Source organism: Xyrauchen texanus, chromosome 11 (genome assembly GCF_025860055.1).
Source record: "Xyrauchen texanus isolate HMW12.3.18 chromosome 11, RBS_HiC_50CHRs, whole genome shotgun sequence".
In the NCBI taxonomy this organism is placed as follows: domain Eukaryota; kingdom Metazoa; phylum Chordata; class Actinopteri; order Cypriniformes; family Catostomidae; genus Xyrauchen; species Xyrauchen texanus.
In genome coordinates, this window is record NC_068286.1 from 19,605,782 (window position 1) to 19,626,072 (window position 20,291).

The 20,291-nt window shown below is 36.2% G+C and overlaps 1 protein-coding gene across 2 annotated transcripts; it reads left to right on the plus strand.

Moving 5' to 3' along the window:
- Positions 1 to 7,924: 7,924 nt before the first annotated feature.
- LOC127651711 (TNFAIP3-interacting protein 2-like) lies at positions 7,925 to 15,133 on the plus strand. 2 transcript variants are annotated; one of them, XM_052137672.1, is made up of 6 exons: positions 7,925 to 8,362; positions 9,298 to 9,591; positions 9,782 to 9,871; positions 10,042 to 10,320; positions 10,665 to 10,781; positions 11,889 to 15,133. In XM_052137672.1, the coding sequence occupies exons 1-6, from the start codon at positions 8,042 to 8,044 to the stop codon at positions 12,129 to 12,131; spliced, it is 1,344 nt and encodes a 447-aa protein (XP_051993632.1). In that variant the 5' UTR covers positions 7,925 to 8,041; the 3' UTR covers positions 12,132 to 15,133. The 2 variants fall into 2 exon arrangements, with proteins under 2 accessions (XP_051993632.1, XP_051993633.1); XM_052137673.1 differs by having other exon boundaries at positions 10,665 to 10,788; positions 11,889 to 12,009.
- Positions 15,134 to 20,291: the final 5,158 nt, after the last annotated feature.

Below are 20,291 nucleotides of genomic sequence, written 5' to 3' on the forward strand. Positions count from 1 at the left end.
CACATCTGTGGTGGCATGAGGGTCAGTAAATAATGAGAGAAATTGCACTTTGGGGTGAACAATTCCTTTAAATTAACATCGATCTGAACTTTCCTGGAAATCAAACTCAAACATTACTGATGATTCTCTAATCCTAAACTAGTTGAAAATTCAGATATACATTAAAACGGATAGTTCACCCAAAAATGAAAATTCTCTCATTATTTACTCACCCTCCTGCTACCCCAGGTCTGTATGATTTTCTTTCTTCACCAGAACATATTTGAAGAAAAATAGAAAAATATCTTAGCTCAGCAGGTCCTTAAAATACAAGTGAATGCAGATTTCTTGTTTGAAGTTACAAAATTCACAGACAGACAGCATAAACGTCATCAATATGACTCATATTGATGACGATATGAGTCAACAACTGCTTTTGGTGCAGAGAAAAAAGATCAATAACACTCCAACACTTCATGAGAGGGTGGAGTCCAAGCGGTCTCTCGTGTGACGTATTCGTGTTGACATGGATACCGATGTAATATCACGTTCTCTTTTCTCGATTGAGACATCCAGAATAAGCACACAAAAGCACTACTGTTAGTAACGAAACAGATAAATACAGATCTAAACCAAAACCATCCAAGCTCCTGTACAACTTTCCTCCTTCTCACTTGCAAATAGTGCAGCTCTTCCTGCTGTGACGCACCTGCAATAGTTCTTGCGTATTTCAAATGCCAATGCGATTGTCACATGCGTGTACCGCTGCTCACCGGAAGCATGATTAAGAGATAAAAAAGTTGTTAAATATTTATTTTTTAAAACCAAAAGCAATCGTGTCGCTTCAGAAGACATTATTTTATCAGCTGGTGACGTTTGGATGATGTTTATGCTGACTGTCTGTTCATTTTGGAGCTTCAAAAGAGAAATCTCCATCGACCTGCATTTAAAGGACCTACTGAGCCAAGATATTTCTGTGTTATTAAAGCACAACAACTTTCGTTAATACTTTATTTTGATGGTCCCCTTACAGATATTAAACTGACTATAAGTGGCATATCAACTAACTTTCTATAGCTAGTAAACAGTGTTTCAACAAACATTCAGTAGACTTTCAATAGCCTGTATAACAGCGAAATAACAGCTTATCAACTGACTCGCTATAACTATTAAACATTGTTTCAACAAACATTCAGTAGACTTTCAATAGCCTGTATATACTGTATATCTTTATTAATGACCTACTTACATTATTGTTGAGAACATTAGTTCATTAAAATTGTTGGACAAAACAATGACTTTTTATATTTTATATAATATTACATTTAAATTTCTTTTACATACAGTCTCTGTGCTGGTTGCAGTGTGGGGCTGCTATTCCTGTGTGCTATTATCAGATTTTGGTATTTACCATCTGTTGATTGACTGTTTCAAAAAAGGAGACATGTAGCAGTTAGTTAACTGTATTCCTTAGAAGTTCACTTTATTTTGATTTCCCTAGGTAACTATAGATGAACAGTTTATAATACCTTAAGTAAAGTGACACTGTACTGATAGGAAATTCATATGCAACAAACAGTCAGTGGAGCATTTCCAGAAAACCTTTGTGTAATTAAAAGTGAAATAAGAAAAGAAAAGAAGGTAAGTAGGTCATTAATAAAGATCTATATACAGGCTACTGAAAGTCTACTTAATGTTTGTTGAAACACTGTTTACTAGCTATAGCAAGTCAGTTGATAAGTCACATAGTCAGTTGAATATCTATAAGGGGACCATCAAAATAAAGTGTTACCCAACTTTCTACAGTCATGACTTTTTGAACAAAAAAAAATGTAGATACTCCATTTTGCCTTTTGCAGAGCTGTGCCATATAAGTATGTTAAGATTTCCAGATATATATGAAATGCTGAAATTGCTAGAGCTGAATATTTATTTGTTAACCATTGTACATTGTTTTATATTTCCTCTAGTAATCTACTCTGTTACCAGTAAACATCTAGGAGTGCAGTTATATAGGCTACATGGGTTTTTGGCTACACTGATGATTATGTGTAGGAATGTAGGAGGCACTCCAAATATGGAGCAGGAAGTTCTGGTATAATTCTTTTTAACAACAAGCCTGGTTGGGGATAAGTTGATATGGAGATATTTATACAGGGATAGAATTTTATGCAAAAATTACAAAATTGCTTGTTATCCACAATACATATAAATATGAAGGTTGTTATGCTCTCATCTCATTAAGATTAAAATTCAACTTTATTGTCATTGTGCAGAGTACAGGTACAGAGCCAATGAAATGCAGTTTTTCGCATATCCCAACTAAGCTGGGGTCAGAGCGCAGGGTCAGCCATGAAACAGCACCCCTGGAGCAGTTAGGGTCAAGGGCCTTGCTCAAGGGCCCAACAGTGGTATCTTGACAGTGCTGGGGCTTGAACCCCCAACCTTTCAGTCAGTAACCCAGAGCCTTAACCGCTGAGCTACCACCCAGAGCCACCCAGAGCCTTAACCGCTGAGCTACCTGGATTCCTGTTCCAGTGTGGGATCAGATACATTCTTACTCAGTATTTAGAGGCCACATACCCCATAGTTTGGCATCCTAAAATTGACACAAAAATTGACAAAAGAGGAAGTTCAGGTTAGTGCACACTATAGTGCATGTCATTGCATAATGTAAACATTCATATTTTGGCACTCTCATTTTCTTGTGTGAATATTCCCGCTCCAGTTAGCATGCCCCAACAGCAGTATGAGTGTGGGGACACGCGCAGAGTGTTGGCGAGCAGAAAGTGATGCTGTTACCATAATGAAGAGTCATGTTGATAAATAACTAAGTCTCCAGACATACTGTACCATTAAATCCAGCCTTCAGCTATAAACACAGTAGTCTATGTTAGTGGATTTCTGCTGCTTTCTTTGACTTTACTTTCACACTAAGAGAAGAGAAAGATAAGGTTTTTAAACCTTTAGCCCACATATAATTTATTTAGAAACAGAAATGTTTTAAGAAATCTTAAACATAAGACAAATAATTACCCTGAACAGTTTTTATATTAGTTTATCCTCAGAATTGTGTATTTTAGAATGAAACCTGCCATGTTGATTTTGTACCTGCTGGGAGCAGTCGGTGCTAATCCAGTGAGTACTCCAGTGAACAACCTTAATGAACTTAAATTACAATCAGTTAATTGGCGATATGAAGAACTGTGTCATATTTTAGAGTAATAGCATCTTCTTGTGTTATTTTTGTGCAGATCTTCCATAAAATGACTATGGAGATAATTAAACATGCATCCAACGCTGTAAGTTTAAGCTTATCTTTAACTTCAGTAAATCACTTTTTGCATTAACTTGTAAGAGTGTACTTACAATCTTTCATATTTGACAGTCAGAAAGTTCCTTTACGTTTGAATCTTCAGAACAGAGCAACACATCGGAACCTTTAGAAGAGGTATGCTTTCAGAACTGTATATGCACAAATGAACTTAGATGCCTAGAAGCAGGGACAACTATATACTGTCGATGTATATTTACAATAATTATACCAAAAAATGTATGCAGAATTGAATTCAATCATGCACATTTTTTCAAACAGAAGTCGAATGAAAATACCTCTGAAAGCAATGTATTACAACTAAACACATCTTATTAGAAGACTTTTAAATAGAATAATTGTAAGGACATGGAATCACTTTGATTTCTTCATTTTCTTGATAGACCTCAGAATCACTTGAATCTGACTCTGCTGAACTGGCATAACTAACAATTACTGTACAAAACCAACTATAATCTTCTCACATTTTACAACAATTTACAAAATCACTAAACAGGTGGACAACTGAAAATATTTTACTATATTTTTTATATAATTCTCTAAAGATCTCTAAAGAAAACCAAAGCCACTCTGTGGAAAGTCTGGTAAGTTCTTTTCTCCAAATAAATAACACAAAACTCATGCTATAATTTCAGAGATCTCTTTTTTCCAACTTAAAAAATTAAAATGTTCCATTTCTAACTGATCTGATCCTTCAATATAGATTTGATGGTGCAACCTTAAGTATTGAGGTTGATTCAGTCATATATTATTACTATTATTTCTAATATTATTTATTTACTTGAATAAAACCAGTTTATTTTGGTTTATATTTGGTTTATGTTTTTATATATATATATATATATATATATATATATATATATATATATATATATATATATATATATATGCTTTATGTGGCAACATCAAAATTAACTGGTTTTATTCAAATCAAAAGTTGATTTAACTTTATTGAATCAAGCAGGGAACATCATCATGAGCACAGCAGCTTGCATAAACTGCCACCAGTGTCCTCTCTTCTCTAACTTCTCCAAGACTTTCTGCCCTGTCACTATTCAAGAACTGCAATACTGTGATTTTCTGCATATTTCTTTTTATTCTGGAAAGGAGCCGTTCATTTAGGTACGAGGGAACCGTCTGAACATGTATAACCACTGATCAAACATCACTTGTTTTTAATGTAGGCAAAGTTTAAACTCTGTCAAACATTAACACAAAATAGTTTGACATATATGTGGGCTTATCTTGTTAACTTGCTACTATATGTCTAAAAAAAACTTTTTAAATACCTTAGAAAGATACAATGCCAATACAGTGTCGGAAATTAATGGGGACTTGGGGCAACAATATGGGGGCAAAAAATGCCCACCCAATGAGTTCCCGTGTTTTATTAATAATATTTGATGTAGTTACAATTACATAAATTATGCATGGAATAGCCTTCATCTCTCTAAAACATTAGACTTTAGGAGAAAATAGAATTTCAGGAGAAATGTGTTTCTTTTTGCCTATTTTTAAAAACAAAATTTGACTTGCAAGTGTAAAGCAACTTGTAAGAACTCAATACCTCAGCAAATGTGTGTGTGTGGTGGGGTCACTGTATTGAGATTTAATTAAAAAAAATATTTTAGATTGAGCATTTCACACCACAAGCCGGTCAAGGCAATATGCATCAAAGCTATGTCATTGCTGATCTGATACCACAAGATGGCAAACTTTAGAGAACAATGGTGGGGTTTCCCTATGCAGCACATAATAAACTCACATAAACATTACATGCTGAGTGGGAATTTCTGCTGTTTCAAGTGTGCTGCTTTTGGCAGAGGGATAAAGACGCCTTATATTAAGAATGTGGGTTAGGACGTTGTAAGTTTGTTAATTACTGTATAATTAAAATGACTGTTTTATGGTGCAATCTTCAGATAACAGACTAAGCACCATTGGCATTCGTTGTTTAGACAATTGATATAATGTGATCCAATATAATGACATGGCATTATGTGGCTATTATGGAAATTGTGCGAAACAATGAAAGGTATCTTAAATAGGCAGTAACAAAACAAGAAGATATGGCCTGAGATGAGGGGATTAAGTATAGAAATAGTCATATGAATTTGGGGTAAATAAATGTGAGAAAAAAAAAGGAATTTAATATAATAGACCAATATTCCTGTTTGTTTGTTTGTTTGTTTGTTGTTGTTTTTTATCATGCTTTTTTCTTAGTTTTCAGTCAACTTTTCAGTAGTCCATCCATCCATCCATCGTCAACCGCTTATCCTGTGTACAGGGTCGCGGGGGGCTGGAGCCTATCCCAGCTCTTTTCAGTAGTCATTGTAACAAAATTATACACTATAATGACAAACAAAATCTAAGCAACTTCTGGTTGTTACAATATGTGGCTAAAAGACCTATATCATAATAACAAACTGGGATTCTGTTATTTAGATTTTTAAAGCTAAAAACACATGTACATTTTAAGATTTGTGTGTTATTTCCTTGAAATAGGTCACCCAAAAATAAAACGTTCTCTTTCTTTCTTCTGCAGAACGCAAAACAAAGATTTTTAAATGGATATCTCAGTTCGGTTATGGTCCATATGATGCAAGTGAATGGTGACCAAAACTTCAATGCTCCAAAAAGCACATTAAGGCAGCATAAAAGTAATCCATATGACTCCAGTGGTTAAATCCATGTCTTCAGAAGCATCATAATAGTTGTGGGTGAGAACAGATCAATATGTCAGTCCTTTTTTACAACAAATCTCCACTTTCCCTTCCACGTTCTTCTTGTTTTTTATTTTGCCGATTCACGTTCTTCATGCATATCACCACCTACTGGTCAGGCCTGGTAAAAGGTGGATATTTCTAGTAATAAAAAATAACTTACTGACCTGTTTCATGTGATGTTACTGTACGACCGCTCCACCATGTTTGCAACCAAAATTCCATATACCTTCAATGTGCTGTGCTGCGGGATGCAATAAAAGCCTTCTTCAGGAGTTAAACATACAGTACATTCATACAGATGGGATCATCACAAACTTTTTGTAATATTGTTACCAAATCAGAGCTGAGAACAACATAAAACATTTGTAACTTCTGAATAAGAGATGTATACGGTAATGTATTGGTGGGTGTATGTACTCGCTGGTCACACATCTGGCTTGCCAGTGTACGGAGATTAATCATAACAAATGATTGTGAAAGTCCAATTTGGCAATATTTGTGCTGTTTTCAGACCTGTATGAACTTTTTGTGTGACTTAGAGTGAACAAAAGCAAACATTAATGTTTTTCTTGATACGGTTTCACTGGTGTTTTTCCACCTAGTTTCCTCCTGCTGATGGTCACAAATATGGCAGCTGTGAGGAAAAAGTGACATCACTGAAACCGGTCAATTGATTGGTTTTTCACCAACACCTATCATATCGCTTAAGAAGATGTGGATTTAACCACTGGAATCCTATGGATTGCCTTTTTTGCTGCCTTAGTGTGCTTTTCGGAGCTTCAAAGTTCAGGCCACAAATCACATTTATTGCATGACTTACTGAGATGAAATATTCTTCTAAATATCTTCATTGGTGTTCTGCAAAAGAAAGAAAGTCATTCACATCTGGGATGACATGACGGTAAGTAAATTGTGAGAGAATTTTAATTTTTGGGTGAACTATTCCTTTAACATTAGCCTAAATGTATCATCAGTATTGTTTGAGCCTTGCTTTTAAGGCCAGTGAGCCACATTAAACAGGTAGCTCCACATGAATTTTGCAATTTGAATGTGCATTTACTCTGAAAACGAGCGAGAAGCGACAGCTTCCTTTATTTTAATGAGTGCATACTAGTTAGATGCAATGCGTCACTGGCAGTGAAGAGGAAGTCAAGTCATTTTATTTGTATAATGTTTTTCACAACACACGTCGTTTCAAAGCAGCTTTACAGGAAATTATGTGAAGAATATATACTGTAATATTTATAATGTCTTACAGTGCTCATTGTGTAGTTTGATTAAGTATTATTGTAAAATGTGTATAGAAAGTAAATAATAATTGTATTTTGAACCCAGTGAGCAAGCTGAAGTCGACTGTGGCAATGAACACAAAACTCCATAAGAAAATAAGCTTAGGAGAATCCATGCTCACTGTGGGGGCTAGTTCCCCTCTGGCTAACATCATGAATATAATGCCAATATTAGTTATTTGTGTGCTTTAAATTTGCATATTAAATAAGCATTAAGGTCCAGTGTTTCTAAAAATAAAAATAAATCCGTTTTTTTAAATTAACTTTAAGATGAATTACTAATGTCTTTGAAGGGACGCAACAGTCGTGCTCACGCATCAAGCTGCGTCAAACTGAACTCCTATCTTCACAAACTACTCTGATGAGAGAGAACTGTTTCTCAAATATCTAAAAAATGACAGCTAAAGCACACATGACTCGACAATTAACGGAATAGATTATGCCAAAAGAGGGGCTCTAAACTCTCTTTCGACATTTATGTGAAGTGCGTGAGAGAAAGAAAAAAGAAAAGAAAAAACCTATGTGAGATGGAGGAAGTCCCCGCGAGGAAATCCCCTCATCATAAAATAATTTCGAAATTGAGTGTGGGTCTCACACGGGCTGAAGCTCAATGTCTTTGGTGTACATAAACCTTTACAGCTTATGGAAAAATAGTAGGCTACTTTTTGTGCGGCGGTTGTATTTTTTTTTAACGCAAGAGCGGATTTTTCAGTATGGATGAGATGAAGAGGGAGAACGAGGCGCTGAGGGCGAAGTTACGCAGCTGCTCGACACTCAACACATTTTATCACGAAACACAACAAGAAATTACTCATTTAAATCAACTGGTTTCCACCAAAGACGGAATTATTGCTGATTTGAGGGCAAGATTGGGAAAGTATGAGAAAACTGTGGTTATAGAAGGTGAAGAACCATATATTGTTGGACCGTCACAATCCCTTATCGAGAGTTTGTGTAAGGAGATTTGCAAATTAAAACAAAACCTCAAGGATTCAGAGTCGGACGCCGCACAAAGACAAGAAACCAGTAAAACAGTAAGTAAAAAATAATAATAAATAAAAATATATATATATATATATATATATATATATATATATATATATATATATATATATATATATATATATATCATACTCTTATGCAATCATCTCACCACATCATACTGTCAATTATTCTTTGTTTCTCCAGCACAATTTATCAACAACCCAGGAAATGTTCAGACCAAACGCGTTCTTGCGCAAAAAAAGCTAAATGTAGCGCCACGAAAAGAGCAGAACGCAGACGTCTCAAGACATGTTTTAAACAGTTGACGATGTTCCTAAGGGGCCGTTCACACCGAACGCTTCCTTGCGCTTAAAAAAAAAAAAAAAAAGCTAAACCCAGCACCACAAAAAGAGCGGAACGCAAGTGTCTCGAGACGCGTTTTAAACATTTGACGGTGTTTTTAAGGGGCCGTTCACACTGAACGTTTCATTGCGCCAAAACAAACAACTAAAACGAAATATAAAACATTATAATATAAAATAAGCTTGACGCAGTTCCACGAATAGAGCAGAGATGTCTCGAGACAAGTTGTAAAAAGTCAGAAGATGTCTCGAGACAAGTTGTAAAAAGTTGACGTTCTTTTAAACTTGACATGGCTCCTGTGCAAGTGACGATCAAAGCGCGTCTGCTTAGAAAATCAATAGAAAAACAGCGCAGAGAGACGTAAAAACGCGTTCGGTGTAAACGGCCACTAAAGCATTGTAAAGTCTACATTCTTTGTAAAATACATTAGTTGTTGGACACTGTTTCGCCATTGTAAGTAGGCTATAAGATGTGTCACTCATTCATGGATGCTTCAGTATTGAACTGTGATGAAACTTCACAACATTTGTTGACCACATTCACCTGAACTGTCAGGAAATGGCCATGAAATAGTCTCTCTCTAGGGTGCAATGTGTCTAACCTGACTGTTCACTGATTCCAGGAGATCCAGAGATTACAAGAAAAGTTGAAGGAGAAGTATCAAGAGCTGGAGATGATCAGGCAAAGGCCCGAGCAGGAGAAGGAGAGGGAGATCCAGCGACTGCGTTCCTCCCTGGCCGACAGTGACCGGGCACAGGCCACCAGGGCTGTCCTCTGCAACTCTCTTGCTGAAGAAGCTGAGCAGTTGAGGGCGCAGCTGGGGGCCACAGTGCAGGTGTGCCAGAAGCTTTTGGGGAGGTTGGAGAAAGAGAAAAGCAAGGCTGCAATGACGGATCAGAGAGCTCAGGTTCATGAGGTGTGTAAGAGAAATGCACAGAGTACAATATACCTCTTTTCCGCTATTGAAAGCCACTGTCTAGTACCCAAAATTTAACTAACTGCTATGTATGGAATGGAACAGATTCTTCCAATATCAACAAATAAAAGCACTTCTCTATTGCTGTTTAACAATTGTAGTTGTCCTTGTGTTTTTGTGTCTTTACCAGACAACAGATTCCTCAGAGGTTTCCCATCTAAATGTCATTATCAGCAAGTTACAAGAGGAGAACGACCAGCTTAATAAGAGAGTTGCATATGTAAGTACCACATGATGGAATTTTTGTTTGATCACCCACTGACACTTGTCTTACCCATGTCATACACAGAAAATGTTATTCTGTAACTTTTAGGTAAAGCAGCAAAAAATGGAACTTGGAAAATGCCCTGTCATTTTTTACTATACATGTTTTTGTTCCATTCTTCTCAGGTGGAAAGTTTAAACTCAAAGTGGCAGAAGTATGACTCCAGTAGAGAGGAGTATGTGAGGGGTTTGTGTCAGAAGTTGAAAGAATCAAACGGCCTGGCATCTGCTGGTCCCACCATGACCCAAACTCCAACAGCGGGCAGCACGGCTCTGATACAGCAGGAGATAGCTCGACTAAACGGCCTTGTGGAGGAGAAGATGATTGAATCTGAGAGACTCAGCAGAGAGAGGGACGACAATTTGAGACGAGACCAGGAGCGTATTCAGATGCTTGAGCAACAGGTTATTAACTGTTCTTTTTGAAGCACCAATCAACAGAACTGAAACACAGTGTTCTGACAAAAATGCCTCGAAATGACACATTTGAACACTTTTATAGGATTTCAAGGCACTTAACGTAATATAAATAAAAAAAAGAAAACATTGCGAGAAAATAAGTGCCCAAACTAAGACAGAAAATCTTGTAAATATAATAGAATTTATTTTTGTAATAAAATCATAGGTCAAGTTGTGAATCTGAATTCTTTAAAACAGGAAGTTCTTGCATTTTCTTGCAGAACAAGTTAGTAGTTTTGTTTGTCTTTCTGCCCATTAACTAAGTGTCATAATTCCGGGCTCTCTCACAGGTGTTGGCCTATATTGAGGACTTTAAATCAGAGAGAGCAGACAGAGAGAGGGCGCAAGGAAAAATTCTGGACCTTCAAAGCAAAGTTGGGCGACTCCAGCAGCAAATACACGCACAGGCAAGTTGTGAGTTTCTCAAATCATTGCAGTGTCTACCACGCCAATAGCACACATTATAAAAAAAAATTGTCAGTTAACTTGAAATGTGTTCTTCATGTGACCTTGTCTAAATTAACTGATTTTATTCAAATCAAAAAGTATTATTTACTATGACTAAAGCCAGCGTTACACTGGTAGACTCAAAACAACACGAGGTTGCCGACAGCTGCCGACTGTTTTGCTGAGACCTTGCTCTCTTCAGTCAGAGTTATGACACACCTGCCGATTAAGTATGGTGGAGGGGTGACGGACATACCAACTCACCGCAACTTTCTTTCTCTTTCTGATTCCCTGTCACGACGTGAAGCTTGCTGAAATATCAGGAGTACCACGTGAGCATAAACAATTGTAAACGAGTGATGTAGGATGCATTTATGGAGTACCTTTACCTTACTAATGTGTGTGATTGTGTACTTATCCCCTCAAGGCTTGCCTTAGAATGCATATGGCCATATGCAGCTTTCAGTCAGTAAAGAAATTACATTCAATAAAAGCAAACTGTTGTGCCTTGCATTCTGATTTCATTTGTCATTTTAGTGTAGGAAAAAAGCAGGAAAATGCTTTGCAATCAGCGGTTGTGATGATATGCAGCTGAGTGTGATGAAAATGTTAAGATCAGCTTGACCTCTTGTCAGTGCTACAGTTAAAGAAGAAGCTCATTGTTCAATTTAAAGGGAACATAAGAGCCAACTCCTGTGACAGAACACATTTTCTGTCATGTTGGATCCTTTTTTCCCATTGCTGGAACCATTATTTCAGCAGGGTGTCCTGACGGTCAAGACATTAACAACCTCCCACGGGCAGACGCTAAAGACCGATTCGTCTTCCTCACTTCTTGGAGATTATTTTAATGAAGCTCACACATGAAAATCACTGGAAAAATCAGCTGATGTTGCGCCGGCTTAAATGTGGTTAAATGAACAAAAGACATTTGTAATGGTTAGATCAGATAGAAATTAATTCTTAAGATAACCACTGCACACACCCAGTTTTAACAGTGCAATTTTCAAAGGTTAGCTTTAACAAGCTTATTTTCTTGTAACATAAATCTTTTCTTTGTCCCACAGAGCATCAATGAAGCCTCATCCTCACGACGACTCCACATTGGCCTGAAAAAAGCTCCCCACCGACAGGCGAACACTGCCGAACCACTAAGGAACAGTCCCCCAGAAACAAGCTCAAAGAGAACTATCAGTAACTTTGCACAACAGGGAGCCGCTGAACTGCAGTGCCCCCGTTGTCTTACCACATACGATGACGAGCATGCAGCCGAATATTTAAACCACTGGGACGAGTGTGCCAAGCTGTGAGTCTCTCACACCTCACTGACATTTCACAGGACACAACAAGCACTGAGGACTGAATCACTACAAGCTTATTGACTATGGCGTGTGTGGCAGAAAGGGTGTTGATAAAGACAAAGGCATGCTGAAACATGATGGAGTCTGAGGAAAAGCTTTGATTTGCATTGGTTTTTGTTGTTTCTTTTAGGCCTGGATTTGCAGTTGTCAATTTGGTTGATGTTAAGGTTGGTTGGGGCACAGGGCTCAAGATGACTAGGGTCAGTCATTCTTAGTTCAAGGGCTTACTCACATGGCTGTCACGGAATACAAATGGTTTGTTTGTGAATTGTGAAAATTGCTTAAGTTTTAAATCTCAGACAGCTCACATAATGGCAAGCATTTGTGGTTAATATGTAGGTGAGTTTTGCAATTTGTTTTGTGTCACAGTTACAAGCATTGCACAAAATAGTTTTTGTTTGTGTTTAGGGCTGAAACGATTAGTCGACAGCGGCGACAAAAAAAAATTGTCATCAAAAAGTTTTGTTGTCAAATAGTCATCTGATTTCATTTAACACAACATGAGATCTTTTGAAACGCTAATAATGACGTGGGAGAGCAGCACTTCAGCTCGCACTTGATTGATGAGAAGAAGAAAGAACAGCTCACAGTCCAGATGCACTCCAAACTTTCCAATCAGATTAAGGTGAAGTAGATAGCAAAGTATTATAATACAACATAAATGCAAAATAAGTAAATACAGAAGCAGTGTCGTCATGAAATAAAGCGGAGCCGTACCTGGTGTTCTGCTTGAGCAAACATTGCCTGTCAGAGCATCTAAAAAGGAAACACTGCACTGTTATATACTGTATTTAATGCATTCTTTATTAAAGTTCAAATAATAAGGAAGCGGGCTGTATAAATAAGCACAAACTCCGAAACTGGCATTTGTCTGTGTGGTCAGAGCCGCTTATATGAGTCGCGTGAAAAACAGCACGAGAGTTTCAAACTTCTCCCGGCTGATACACTCTCGCGCGGAGATACTTATCACTGGTGCAGTCTTGCTACAGCTAGATTTTTTTTATAGTGATTGCTCGCGACATAGTGAATTATAATATGAGTGTCCCGGCGTGTATCATATGGTGAAGAAAAATGGTGATACGCAGCTCTATAAAGAGGAAAGATTTTGTATTTTGTGAGTTAAAGATGCATCGAAATCAAGCGAACAAAAAGGTGAGAGAGTATAGTCTTAGCCAGGGCTGGACTGGGAAGAGAAATTGGCCTGGGATTTTACATGGCAACTGGCCCAAAACTTGTTTAAGGTGGGGGTGAGACAGAAGTTGTGGGGGGGCAGGTGTTCGCTGTCCTTTTCTGCATATCGCAGCGCCGTTTTGTGGTCCGTTCTGCATAATGCGGCAGCTCATTTTAGCTTATCGCAGCCCATTAGGCCCGTTTCGTGGCGACCCACCGGCCCGCTCGGATCTTTCGATGGCCAGTCAGCCCATGATCGGCCCCAAAGTGCATCGGCCCACTGGGAAAATGCCCGGTATGCCAGATTACCAGTCCAGCCCTGGTTTTAGGCCATTATACAATACAAATTTTATTTATTTTTTATATCTTTTTTGTTATTTTTCTAATATAAATATCTAAAACTCTTTATGTACATTTACTTTAGCAGCTATACTGCAGAAGAAAAAATTGTTATCAGAGAATTTCGAATATAATATTTAAATAATTTGAATATTTAAATATTTTAAAATCTGCGATGGACTGGCGACCTGTCCAGGGTGTCCCCCGCCTTTCGCCCAATGTTAGCTGGGATAGGCTCCAGCCCCCTGCGACCCTGTACACAGGATAAGCGGTTGACGATGGATGGATGGATGGATGGATGGAAATATTTTAAAATATTTAAAAATCCATAAAACAAGATACATTTACCTGAAAAGCAGCATATACGATATTTAGACTTGCTTTTAGAGCAAATATCTTGAATATGAGTAGCTTTTTGTCTTGTGAAATAAAAATACACTTATCAAAATACACTTATATTTAAGATACATTCACTTAAAGCAAGTCTAAATATCTTTTATGTTGCTTGTCAAGTAAATGTATCTTGTTTTAAGGATTTTTGGACTATTTTAAATGTAAAACGAGACAAAAACACTTGATAATAGGATTTTTTGCAGTTCAATTTTTTATAAATTAAACAAAAAAAATACAAGTTGTTTTTCCCCTTTAATTCAGTGAATGTCATTTAGAGGTATTTTTAAAATATTATGTTGTCCTCTTTATTGTTAGTAAGCACTTTTAATACAACTTTGTATTAAACGCACTTGCTTGTTTTGATTATTGGGGAGGGCTAGCTCCCCCCATCCCTCCTGGAATCTATGCCCTTGGATATGTTTAAAATCCAAATGGATCCTAAAATTGGTATCATATACCTCATTGATATGTATTCTGTTTATCAACTGGTTTGCACTTTTTGCTGTATTAATTATTGCCAAATACAGATGATAAAAGCACATACAGTATATTATATTTAATACATAAGCTTTTTATTTTATATACTTTAAATTATCATTCATACAGTTTATTGTCATGGTGCTAATTGTAATGTAAAGTGTGATGTAATGTTTCTGTAATGTTTTTCTGTTAATTGTAGGTAGGCTATATTATTATTTGACTTGGTCTTAAATGTAAATCAAATCGAATTGAAATTTTATCAGGAAATATAAAGCAGTACAGCATGCAATATTAATAATCAGTTGATATCTGATCTCTTTAAGATTTATGTCAATTTCATTTCATGATTATAAACATGTTATTAAATGATACATGGTTCAGCATGTCATTACTTTCTTAGACTTCAAGGCACCCTTTGACTGTAAGGCTGTTGAAAACATTCTAGTTTTAAGTAATAGAGGTAAACTGAGATGTGAAACCTTAGTGTCTGACAAAATGCCTTCCATTGCAATGCATTTGAACAGTTTTATGACAACATCAAACCAAGACATTGAAATGTGACAAGTACAACAGGGTTTATTTTGTAATAAAATAATTTTTGCTTAAATGCCTAAGTGCGCTTGTAAATTAATTCACAAGTGCACACACCAGACACTGAAATAGTTGTGATAATTCTGGTAAAATCATGAGGCATAGTCTATCATAAAGCATTCAAACTCAAGTCCCATGGGATTGAAAGTGTGTACATGTGTGTGCAAGTGGTGGAAAGCCCCTTCCCAAACAGAACTGAATGGACAGGCTTTATAACTGCAGCAAATTCTCAGCTGTCCTGAGGCCTGGAAGTGAATAGCACACAGAGAAGTAGGCGACTGTATAGCAGAGGGATATTTCAGTGCTAGCTATTTAAAGGGGAGGGGGCTATGGGACAAAACAAGGCTGTGTCTCTGTGTGTATCTGAAATGCGTATGTGCAATGCATGCACTTCTGTGTGCTATTAAAGTTAATACCTTTTAACAAATACTAGGCCATTGAATCAAATTAAGACTATCTCATACAAATACAGGAGTATCATTCTTGTCCAGAATTGACTGAAATGTTTTCCCCATTCACATTTTGTTACTAGTAATGTGGTATTGATGAGTAAACTCATTCTTTCTGGTGTAATAATTATAGAGGCTAGTAACACCACAAAAGGACAGTTACAGAACCCATAATTTTTCACAAAACTTTGCGTTTCCTCGCAATTAACCACGGTTTTACTACAGTAATCATAGTTGAACTATAGTATTTGTAGTAAAACCATAGTAACCAAAAATAACCATGGTTTTACTATTGTACATATAATATTTTTTTGTGGCAAGAACCATGTTTTAAAAACCACAGTATGCGTACAACGAATTAACAATGGTGTTACTAAAGGAAAACTCTACATGTTTTTTGCAATGATGATTATTTTGTTTATTACCATGGTGTGTGTTTTCCTGTGTTATTACTGTTTTACCACAAATATCATGGTTAAAATATCATTACTGTAGTAAAAACCATGGTTAACCCTAATGATGTTTAACTACAGTAACCATGGTATTTGTAATGAATCTTGTATGTATACTATATACTAAAATTAATGTAGTAAAACTATGGTTAATTTTGTATTCAATCCATGGATTTTGCCAAGAAAACACACACACCAAAAACATGGTTACTACAGTCTTGGTTATGGTATAACTGTAGTAAAACCATGCTTAATGTGTTGTGGGGTATTGCAAAACATATTACGATGAAACGCGATGTGAATGACACATTTCTCATTTTTGGTTGAATTCTTTTAAACTAAGCACAAGAGACTGCGTCTCACTATCATTTTCACTATTACATCCAGGAAACTGTACATAAGTTCATGTACTTATTCAGCATGTACAGATAAGATCATGATCTGGATGGTTGATCTGTCAGACATGTGAAAGAGCATCATGGTCCCCCGAGTCGATAAACCCTTGATGAGCTCAGACGCACGACCCTAGCTGCTGGTAGGAGGGAAAACTCCAGCAGGAGTTTCATGCTCTCTACTTCAGTCAAGTCGCACTCTCGAAATGACGTCACCCAGGCACAACTACACACTTCGGAAGATGCTTGCGGCCACACCAGTTGTCATGTTTTGTGTAGAAGAGTGTCATTTTACTAACTGGAGTCATTTATTATGAAGTCACTGAAAATATATAGTGTACCTCTGGGAAATGTAACCAGTTATTTCAGAAAAGCTAAAGTGATGGATGAGCTGGCCCACTGTAGTTTTGTTCTTTTATTGAACCTTTTTTCCTTGGAGAAGTGAAAGGTAGGCTGGAAGAGATTCCCCACCTCCACACAAACTTAAACAATTCACACACACTCCTACATTAATGTGAGGCCCACAGGTCTATTGCAGAAATGCACACACACACCACAATCCACCCTCATGAAGTGGAAATAATTAGGTCACAATATCACATGACTTTTGCTGTAAAAAATGTTTTGTAGTAGTTTTTTTATCGTCAGAATTTTATGTGGCTGCTATAACCTGCATTAAATGAATATTCTGAGTTCAATACAAGTTAACCTCAATCAATGTGGCATAATATTGATTACCACATACAAAAAAAAGCTGAAGTAAGGCACTTACAATAGAAGTGATTGGAGCTATTTAATACACTATAGCCACAAGATGTAAACATACATGAAACGTGATTTTAATGTATTCAAATCACTTACTAATCTTATCAGTGTAAAGTTATGTCCAATATTACAACGTGGTTGTCATGACAATGCAATGCCAGTAAGCCCAATAAGAAATTTTATTGAGTAAAATCATGTAGAACAGATATTTTAATCACACCTGAGTCATGTTAACACATATGTTTTTATCTTTCTGGCTATACACCAGTGAAAAACTTTGTAGCTGAAAGTTTATGGACTGGACCCATTCACGTCCATAGTGAGTGCCTCACTGTAACTGGAATTTTTAAGGAACGAGAAATTATTTTCTGTGGTTATCAGTATTATGCCACAAATGGTGTTGATTAAGATTCGCTTGACATTTTAAACCTGAAATATTCCTTTACAATTCAAAATTTCAAAATACCATTTCAAAGAGCCATTGTGTAAGGTACAACTGGGCTAAAGGCACCCCTTAAGGAAATTTGGCTTTTTCTGATCACAAAATGTATCAAGGTAAATATATATATATATATTGGAGCACCACAATTTGTGTGAAAATAATTAATAACAGATGGTTGTTTCGATGGGGGTTTAAAGTGATAACGTGACAATACAAGGGCAATAGTTATAGAGCACAATTTTTCAACTAATGCAAATAATTTTGAGATTGCAAGATGATGCAAGAATTAAAATGATGCTATTTCATGTTAATTTCAAACACATTTGCCATTTTATTTCATCTCAAGTATTCTATAAACAAACTAATCTCTGTTATGAATGGATGAATCAATTTGAGCCCACTTTGAACATAACAAATCTATTCCACTTAAAAATAAACAATGTGGCCTTTAGTTCCTGCAAAGGGGAAATGCTATCCTTTCACTTAATGGACAGTTATTTAAATTTTTTTTTTATTTAATGACCCTAAACAAAATTGAAATTGATAAAAAAAAATAAAAAGTATTTCAGCTCAAAACAAATTTCAGGGATTTTCATAGGCTACATAAATTTGTAACATTTTAAATATGAATAAAAAATGTAGATCAAACGGCCTCAAAATCAACCTTTAGATACCACACGCAAAGATTTCATGGAACAGGAAAAATTTGCAGTGCATAGTTGTTTAGGAAAGTGCTGTGGTAGTTTTTGCTGCTATTTAGTATTTTGAGAGAAAATTAAATCAAAAGGAGCCTTTTAGCCCGTTGTTCCCTGTACATTATTCTCCAAACATACACACACACACCAGAATAATCCTTGACTTCACCTGCCATGTTCTTGCAAGTGGGAAACCTTTGTGAAACACCATGCCAACATGGATAAATATGGCCTTTCATTTTTAAAGCAGAGAATTCCAAAACATTGGCTCACCACATCACTCCATTAAAAAAAGCACCTTTAACATTGATTGTTGTTATTACCAACTGCGGTAGAATTTTCATGGCATGTTGTGTAATTTCTTTTTTTATAAGGGAGATCAGGGAAAAGACAGAACTATTTTCAATTCCAGTATGTGGAACGATGGGGTTTTCCCTCTTGAGATGTCTGTTTCTCCCCCAGCTCTGGGCCTTCCTCATTGGAAAAATCTTCACTATCTCATCTCCAATCACTGAATCCTCTCTAATAAGCCAAGCTCTGTCTCTGACCCTGTCATTGTCAAAGTCATCCTTCAGAAGACAGACTAAAGCTGTCTAGGCACCGCATGGACAATCATTTCTAATAGAAGAGCATAATTAATGACAGTTGTTATACATTACCAACAAGTCAATGTACAATATAAAATCAAATCTGGAGAAAGCAGTTGTCACTATACTTATTTAAATATCCAAATGTCTGTTAAGTCATATGTAATTAATTCTGTAATTTGGGACATATAAATTGCACACGTCATCTTAGGTAGTAGCACTCTTCATTCATCTGGGGAAAAAAACTGTTTAAACTTCATGTTGAAAGTACAAAGTGAACCTGGTCTTAACCAGAAATGTCTTAGTAAAAAAGATTTTACAGAAATGATGCAATTCCAGCATTGCAATATGGGCGACTAAAAGTGGGCAAACTCTTTACAAAAGCACTAACAGGAGATTCACAAAATCTCCTGTCAGTGGATCAGTCTCCGATTTCCAGGCACATGTCTGTACACATGAATCCATACACAAATAAGTACTCCGGTACTGAATAATATTTTAGTACCAGCCAAGCAATATAACACCTCTCTGATATTATAGAACTTTGGTTTATACTTCCTGTGCTTCTTAAAGTCTTTTGAGTCTCATGTTTTGTTAATTTACAGGATGTAATTTGCATAATGGCAAACACAGATACTGGGTGGTTTATCTTGCTATAATGTGTAGAAATAAGCTTGAATATATTATCCATAACTCAAATTATATATATATATATATATATATATATATATATATATATATATATATATATATATATATATATATATATATATTCAAAACAAGATGAGCAACAGTAACTCTTTTTATATCTGTTTCTTTGTTACATGTTAAAAAGGAGGTAGGCGTTCCACCACAGCAAAAAAGTTTTTGGCAGGAAGTGAAGAAAAAAAAACAAGCCCTGCATAAAACAAAGATTGATGATGACGGATAGTGACAAAAGTTCCCTTTTCGTGGGAGTGTAGAGTTCAGAAATAGTCCTTAAATGGTTTCTAAGATTACAAATATGCTCTTCCGCCTATTCATATCTGTGATTCCAACACTTTTTGATGAAGAGTGAGGTAATCTTGTCACTTTTTGTTGCACTTTTGAAGTGTGAACCTAAATCTTATAAAGGTTTCAAGCTACTCTGTTTCTGAGTTTAAAATAGACCAAGTAAAATCTATCATCTGACTGTTCAATGTCAACATGTTTATGAATTATTGATGTCTCAGTTTTAGTGTACTTCTTCAGAGGTCCAAAAAAAGGGGTCACCAAATGGATTAAGCAAATTTTACTAATTTCTTAGAATTAAAGTGCTGTCTCATTAAAATAACATATCACTCCAAAATTCCCAAACAAGGAGGATACAAACCGG

Coding starts and splice junctions, on each gene's coding strand:
- LOC127651711 (XM_052137672.1), top strand. CDS start 8,042: ATGGATGAGATGAAGAGGGAGAACGAGGCGCTGAGGGCGAAGTTACGC. Junction 9,872..10,041: donor TTAATAAGAGAGTTGCATAT/GTAAGTACCACA, acceptor CATTCTTCTCAG/GTGGAAAGTTTAAACTCAAA. Junction 10,321..10,664: donor TTCAGATGCTTGAGCAACAG/GTTATTAACTGT, acceptor GCTCTCTCACAG/GTGTTGGCCTATATTGAGGA.